This window comes from Galeopterus variegatus, unplaced genomic scaffold (genome assembly GCF_000696425.1).
Source record: "Galeopterus variegatus unplaced genomic scaffold, G_variegatus-3.0.2 Scaffold1310, whole genome shotgun sequence".
In the NCBI taxonomy this organism is placed as follows: domain Eukaryota; kingdom Metazoa; phylum Chordata; class Mammalia; order Dermoptera; family Cynocephalidae; genus Galeopterus; species Galeopterus variegatus.
In genome coordinates this window covers 209594-217687 of record NW_007727421.1, presented here as the reverse complement: position 1 = coordinate 217687, position 8094 = coordinate 209594, and the positions used below count along the sequence as shown (strand labels likewise).

At 44.3% G+C, this 8094-nt stretch overlaps 1 protein-coding gene across 1 annotated transcript in view; it reads left to right on the top strand.

Moving 5' to 3' along the window:
- WNK2 (WNK lysine deficient protein kinase 2) overlaps nucleotides 1-7876 on the top strand; it is a 140224-nt gene extending 132348 nt beyond the window's left edge. The window contains exons 30-31 of the mRNA XM_008576203.1: nucleotides 4816-4927; nucleotides 7669-7876. Of these exons, the coding sequence (XP_008574425.1) occupies nucleotides 4816-4927; nucleotides 7669-7694 (138 nt within the window). The 3' untranslated portion in view covers nucleotides 7695-7876. The remainder of the gene's footprint in view (nucleotides 1-4815; nucleotides 4928-7668) is intronic.
- Nucleotides 7877-8094: the final 218 nt, after the last annotated feature.

Sequence of the window (8094 nt, the reverse complement as noted above, 5' to 3'; positions counted from 1 at the left end):
GACACTGAGGGTTGCGATCCGTTGCCGGACACGGAAAAAGACAAAAAAAAAAAAAAGAACTTTGTTAATTTTATCTTTTCAAAGAACCAACCTTTGGCCTCATCTGTTTTTCTCTGTTGTTCTATATGTATCTCTGCTGTAATCTTTATTTCCTTTCTTCTACTAGCTTTGGATTAGTTTGTTCTCTTTTTCCCTACTTCCTTAGTATATACAGTTAGGTAACTGACTGAAGGTGTTCTTTTCAAATGTTGTTTCCCTTGTGATTACGTATTTGACCCTTTGGATGTTGAGAGTGTGTTGTTTAATTTCTGCATTGTGAATTTTACAGTTTTCCTTTTGTTATTTATTTCCAATTTCAGTCATTGTGTTGGAAAAGATATTTTGTATTCTTTTAATGTTTATTAAGACTTGTTTTGTGATCTAACATACAGTATATTCTGCAGAATGTTCCATGTGTACTTGAAAAGAATGTGCACTCTGCTGTTGTTTGGTGGAGTATTCTGTAGATGTGGGTTAGGGCTAATTGGCTTTTGGTGTTGTTCAAGTCTTCTCCTTCCTATTTTCTTCTGTATGGTTGTTCTATCCATTATTGACAGTGAAGTATTAAAGCCTCCAACTATTATTGTACAATTGTCTATTTCTCCCTTCAATTCTGTTTGCTTCATATAATTTGGGTCTTTGTTGTTAGGTTTGTATATATTTATAATCGTTCTATCTTCTTGATGACTATCCATGTATAATGTCTTTCTTTGTCTTTTGTAACTCTTTTTATTTAAAATCTATTTTGTCTGATAATAATATGAGGGTGCTTCAAAAAGTTCATGGAAAGATTTATATTATCTTTTAATTCTATTTTTCCACAAACTTTTTGAAGTACCTGCATATATACCCCTGCTCTCTTTTGGTTACTAGTTGCATGGAATATCTTTTTCCACCATTTTACTCTTAGCTTCTTTGTATCTTTGTATCTAAAGTAAGTCTCTTGTAGACAGCATACAAATGGTCCATCATTCATTCTGTGAATTCTGCTTATCCATTGTAGAGTTTCATCCATTTTACATTTAAAGTAAGTACAGGTAAGGAGGGAGTTCTACCATTTAACTATTTGTTTTCTGTATGTCTTATAGGCTTTCGTTTCTCAATTCTTCCATTACTGTCTTTAAAAAGTTTTAGTTGGTTTTTTGCTATGTACAACTTTTATTCCCTTTCTTTTTACTTTTCTGTATATATTTTAGTTATTTTCTTAGTGGTTACCTTAGGGATTACAATTAGCATCTTAACCTTATAACAATCTACTTTAAATAATACTAACTTTGTTTCAATAGTATAGTAACACTCTGCTCCAGTACATCTCTCCCCCCTTTATATAGTTTTTGTCACAGATTGCATCTTTATATATTGTGTGCCCATTAAAGTAGATTTATAATTACTGTGTAATGCATTTTCCTTCTAAGTCATATGGAGAGAAAAAGGAATTATAAACTAAAATTATAATATATTTACTTATATAAATATGTCTTCATTTGACTTTGAGTTACTGTCTATTATCCTTTCATTTTAGCCTAGAGAACTCTGTTTAGCATTTCTTATAGGGAAGATCTATCAGTAATGACCTCTCTTCATTTTTGTTTAGCCAGGAGCCTTAATTTCTCCTTTCTTTTTAAAGTATAGAATTCTTGGTTGATAGTTTGTTCTTTCCAAATTTTAAATATGTTATCCCACTGCTTTGAGTCTCCCTGGTCTCTGATGAAAAATAAGCTGTTAATCTTATTAAGGATCCCTCATAAGTGATGAAATGCTCCTCTCTTCCTGCCTTCAAGATACTCTATTTTTCTTTGGCTTTTGACAATTTGACTATAATATATCTCAGTGTGGATCTCTTTTATTTTGTTGTGCTTGGAGTTCCATGAGCTTCTTGAATGTGTAGATTCATGTCTTTCATGAAATTTGGGTTTTGGCTGTTATTTTTTCAAATATTTTTCTGTCTCTTTCTCTTTCTCTCTTCTTCTGTGACTCCCATAATGCATTTCTTGGTCTACTTAATGGTATACCACAGATCCCTTAGGCTTTGTATACTTTTCCTTATTCTTTTTCTCTTTCTGCTCTTCATACTAGATAATTTCAATCGTAGTGTTTCAGGTTTGCTAATTCTTTATTTTTTCTGCTCAAATCTGCTATTGAGCCCCTCTGGTGAATTTTTAAATGTTTTATTATATTTTTATTTGGTCTCTTTTATAATACCTATCTGTTGATATTCTCATTTTGTTCATTTATCATTTTTTCTGTGTTTCATTTTGTTTTTGTCCATGTCTTCCTTTAGTTTTTTGAGACAGTTGATTTAAAGTCTTTGTTTAGTAAGCTCAATGTCTAGGCTTCCTCAGGGATGGTTTCTGTCATTTAAATGTTTTTTCCTGTGAATGGGCCATATCCTCCTGTTTTATTTTCTTCAGATTTTAGTTCACTAAATTTCTTTTTGTGTCTAAGCTGCTGTTAAACCTGTCACTGAGTTTCTAATTTGGGGTATTATATTTTTCAGTTGAAAAGTTCCTATTTGTTTTCCCCTCATATCTGCTGTATCCTTTAAAAAAAAAAAAAAAGTTCCCGACAGTTTGCCAAAATTCTCCATCTTGTATTTCCTTCACACAATTTATATAGTTTTTTTCTCTTTCATCTAGTTTTTCTTTATATTGCCTTGTCTTTTCTTGTGACTTTTAAAATATTGTATGTAGGACATTGTGTTTGAAAATTTATTTGCAAAATAATTTGAAGCCTGGTAAGAGGTTTCTCATTATTGTTTTAATTTGTCTTTGAGCACCTTTTCATATTCTTATCAGCCATCTTTTGTAAAGTACCTGGTCAAGGATAGTGACCATTTAAAAGTTGATCTGTTTATATTTTTATTATTGATTTGTGGGAATTCATTATATATCTATTGATATATATATACACACACACGTATGCACACACATTTATATGTATACACATATATATGTATATATATGATATGTTCTACTAGTCTGTGGCTTGGTTTTTCACTTAATGGTGAAAGTGAAATGGCAGAAGTTTTGTTTTGCTTTTTCCAGAAGCTTCATAGTTAGCTATTGCATTCAGGCCCATGAGCCATCTCAAATCAACTTTTGCGTGTGGTTTGATGTAGGGGTCAATCTGATTTCTCTCTGAATGAATATCTGGTTGTTTCAGCACCTTCCTTTTCACACTGAATTGCATTGAATTGCACATACATTTGTCACGTGACCATATCTGTGTAGGTCCATGTCTGAATTTGCTATTTCGTTCCCATTCACCATTCTCTTATCCTTATGGCAACACCACACTCTTAAATACTGTAGCTTTATAAGTTTAATATTTTGTAGGGAAGGTCCTCCAATGTTGATTTTCTTCAAAAATTGATTTTTTTCTAGGTCCTTAATATTTGTGTATATGTTTTAGGAACATCCTGTCACTTTCTACAAGATAACCCACTGGGATATTGACTGGGAGTGTATTAAGTCTGTTGATCAGCTGGGTGAGATTTTATATATTAACAATATTGTGTATTCCTGTGAACATGGTCTCTCTGTTTATTTACATCTTTTTTATTTCTCTTCAGTGTAGTGATGTTATACACCTTTCATTAAATTTATCCCTATGTAATTGATGTTTTGGAATGCTGTTATGAATTATATTGTTCTTTAAATTTCATTTTCCAGTTGTATGTTGCTAGTATTTAGAAATGTAGTTGATTTTTGTACATTGTTTCCTGCAATCTTGCTAAATTTGCTTGTAGTTCTAGACATTGGTTTGTCCATTCTTGTGGGTTTTCCCATACATAATCTTGTCACCCACAGATAAGAACAGTTTTCTTTTCTCTTTCCAGCCTGTACCTTTTATTACTTTTCTTGCCTTTTCTGGTACTTCCCTGGCAGTGTTGACTAAAAGCATGGAAGGAGCCTTGGGGGGAGCACTCTCTCCCTCTCTTCATCGCTCTCCAATCAGCAAGGGCTCAGCTGTCGATTGTTAGAGGCCCTGTACAGGTGGAGGAATCTCCCTGGAGTGAAGTGTGGTGATTCCAGGGAGACAGCAGCCTTGCATTCCTGGGACAAACCCCACTTGGTTGTGATGTTTTGTCTTTTTTATAGTTGCTGGATTTGACTTGCCAACATTTTGTGTAGGGTGTGTGAAGGCTATTGGTCTATGACATCCTTTCTTGCAGTAGCCTTGTCAGATTTCTGGATCTCACTGGCTGGTCTCGTGACCATCGGTCGCTCCTTTCCTGTTGGCTGCTCCTTTCCCTGCCCCTGCACTGATTCTCTGCTGGCCTGAGAGTGTGGAGGGGCTGCCTGCCATGCCTCCCTGCACTCTTGCTTTGCCAGGCACTAGGGCACATACCTCTGCACAGCTCCTGGGCTGTTTTGGTTTCCCCAGGGGCACTGACCAGTCCAGCAGGAGGCCCTTGTGTCAGCTTAGTGGAGGGGTATGAGTTGCTTATGCCCCTTGGGGGCCAGGCCCCGGGTCCTGCTCTGAGGCCTACTCTGGACCATGGACAGCCCTGGTGTGTGGCCCAGAGGAAAGCAGCCCAAAGGTGGCCAGGTTGCAGCTTTGGGGAGCAACTGAGGGAGAGCAGCTGCCTCCTGGCCCCGTGCTGTCATCCCGTTGTCATCCCTGAGAGGGTGCTTGTCTATGGCGTGTCCAGGTGTGTCCCAGGACCACTCTCTCCTGAGGATGGAGAAACCACAGAGACCCGGGGAGCCAGTAGGGGAGGCCAGCTGATTGCAGCCATGTGTATCTTCCTCTCTTTGTCTCTGTGTCTCATAGATGACTGCACCCAGAGTAGGAGTGGGGATGCCACGTCTGGCCCCGGTGCCGGGCCCTCTGTCTACCGCAGCTATTCCGGGAGCCGCCCCAGCCTTGCGTGTGCCCACACCAGGTACTGCCCTCTCCAGCCTCCCAGTCCCGCCCTGTGTCCTGCCTCTGGATCAGTACGGAAGCCTGCTCCCACCTTCAGTATCCTGGGGGCCCTGGGCAGCGCAGGTGGGCCAGCTGGGGGTGCAGGGCAGCTGGAGCCCCACCCGGGGGCCCATGCTGCCTGCGTTCTTGCAGCCACCTGTGGTCAGCGCACCCGGCCCTGGGCTGCGGATCACATAGCCTCTGCCCTGTCCCTGCCAGATGGAGTGCTCTGAGCTGTACAGAGGAATCAGGCTGTGGTGTGGCTTCTGAGTCCCTCCCCTTCCTGCTGAGGGCAAGTGCCCAGCCTCGCGTGGGCGGCAGGACACATTTCCTTTCTCACTTCAGATCCCGTTCGCCCTTAGATCCCCACCATGTACATGCGCGGTCTTCACACCCGCCTCGTGTACTTGAGTTGACAGTCAGAACCTTGTCATCACCCTGCAGAAGTACAGTGCCTTGAATTCCAGCTTTTCCATTCCCTGGTGGAAAGAGACGTTAAAAAAAAAAAAAATTATCAGAAAAGGTGTATTTCATTTATAATTGGTTTGTGCCATTGATAGCTTTATTTACTGTTTTAAGTTGCAGAGATGTGTTACAGATGTGAAACTGAGGTCTAATCTTTAGTTTTCTGTTGTAAATGCCTTTAAAAAAAATTGAATTTGTGACCTTGAACATTGAAGAGCTGCAAATACAAGGCAGTTCTGTTTAGTCCTCAGTGGAGCAGTCTCCCTGGCCTTGTTCAGGGACTGAGGGACACAGACACGCGGACAGGGCACGTTAGAGGTAGAGGGTCTCTCAGTAAGGAATGTCGGCAGCTTTGTTTGGCTATGAGGAACCTGCCAGAAAACACTCAGTAAGCAAAGAGATAAGAGTGTGTCCAGTGCAGAGACTTCACCCTGCAGGGAAAAGCGCAGCCCCTTGGGCTTAGGGGTCCTGCCCTCCCCTGGCACGCAGACCGTTCTGTAGGCCACCCCTAAGGCCCATCTGCTGAGGGCAGGATCGTTCTTCTCCTGGAGATTTCCATGGGACTCATCCCATACCAGCACCAAACAGCCCCAGGGTGGGAGGCGAAGGCCCGGTGGCCTCCTCCACAGGCAGATGTTTCCAGCTCCGGCTGGAAGGCAGGTGGCCTGGGGCTGCCCAGCTGTGAATTGTAGAGTTCTGTGTACTTATTAAAAGTGGCTACATTATTTGTTTAAATTTATTATTCCATCAATTCAGTTAGAATTGAATTTTGTAGGTGATTATCCAGAATCTTCTGCCAGGGCACAATGCTGTAGTAAGAGATTTCTGTTCTCTGTGACGGGCACTCTGTCCATCTGGTTCGAGAATCTCATGGGCCTATGTTTGAGTGAATGGAGGCCACTCTCTCTCCTTCTTCCCCTCTCAGTGTTAGTCTTTTCCTTATCCCTGATGGCCAGTGGCATGGAATCCCCAAGAGATTGTACATATGAAGGAGAAAAATAAACATTTTTGTCTGAAAACAGTGTGAAACAACATCTTTTTCTTCCTCTCTGTCCATGTAAAACAAAACCGTCCAGCCTCATAGAGAGCTCAGGAGTGGGGTGGCCCAGGCGGGCAGGTGGAACTGCCCTGCCGTGTCCTGGGCTCAACTCTGTGCCCCTAGCCGTGTTGCCCACACCTCGGGAGGAGGGCACTGAGGAGGCTGGGGACTGAGTGATGGGCTAGACCAGACCCGGCATGGGGGGACAGTGCAGGGTGTCTGGAGGGGCTGCATGTTCCCCAACGCTGCACCCCATGCTGCATGTGACCTGGGTCCAGGGAATGGCCGGGCACTGCTGGCTCCAGGCCTGCGTCAGGCTGTGAGCTTGGCTTCCAGCCACTGTCCACCTGAATTACATTTCACAGTGCCATGGGCTCTGCCCGTGATGGAGGGAGGGAGGAATCTGTGGTCGGTTAAACAGCATCTCCAACCCCTGTGCACCTGGGGGCCGTCTCCCAGAAAGCCCAGATCGCATGACTCATCCTGGCCCCTGGAGAACTGAGCTTGGGGGTGGTGGGGGTCCTCTGTCAGGTTCTCAGCTTGTCCAGTGGAGGACTTGGGGCCGGGGTCGCCCAAGAGTCATATGTGAGGGACGTTGGCTTTTCTGGTAGGCACAGGGCCTTAGGGAAGGTAGCAGTACGGAGGGAGACCCGCCCTGCGGGGGCTTAGTGCGTGGTCCAGCCCACCCTTCTGTGATGGCCTCATACTGACAGCTTTCAATCCTGCACATGCATCACAGGCCTGACCCTGATCAAACTGAGGGTGGTAGTGTCCCCTGCCCTGTCTGGCTGGGGGTGGCTGCCTTGACAGTCTGTGCCTCATTCCCCGGAGGTAAGAGTCATGCCTCTGTGCAGAGGGGGACGGGATGCTCCGTCCCAGACCCAGTGTAGCCCCGCTGCTGCACTCGCTGCCTTGTCTCAGCGCCGGCCTGGGGGAGGCAGGGAGTTTGGGGTTGCTGTTCCCTCACTGCTCCCCATGTGCTCCAGCCCGTGCAGGAGCTGGGTGGCCCCAGTTCAGCATGCCGGCTGGTCACAGAGAAGACGACGGCCCAGGTGACAGGCTGCAGGTCTGTGTCCTGGACAGGACTCTGCACAGCGTGTAGGTTGTGGCTGGGCTGCCCATGCCCTGGTATGGCCATCCATGCCTCTTCCGTTTTGGCAGCTCTCGAGCAGCCAGCGGCGGGTGGGCCTGTACTGAGTGGTGGTTTTGTTTTCTAGATCCTGAGAGTGAGAAGCCGGACTGACCCACGCAGATGCCAGGCCCCGCGTCGTGTTGTCAAGCAGAGAAGTGATGGGACCTTCAGGGCCAGCCGGCTCCTCGAGTCCAGTTCACGCTGTTTTGTAATCACTTTCTAAGAATTTTTTATCCACAATTGGAAACACAAATGTACTGCAAGAATAAAAAAATATTTTGGGGGAGAAAGGACTTTGGTTTTTCAAACTCTTTCTCCTTTCTAGTGGCCCTCAGACAGGCAGGTGACTCGGAAGTGATGGGCACTGGGGGGAGAGGGGGAATCTTCCCAGGAACCCATGGCCTGAGGCAGCCATTCTCTGCAGGACCTTGGATGCACTGGACCCTGGGAAGCTGATCTCCAAGTCTCCCCCTGCTCCAGACTCTGCACAGACTCCTGGCTTTTGCCCATA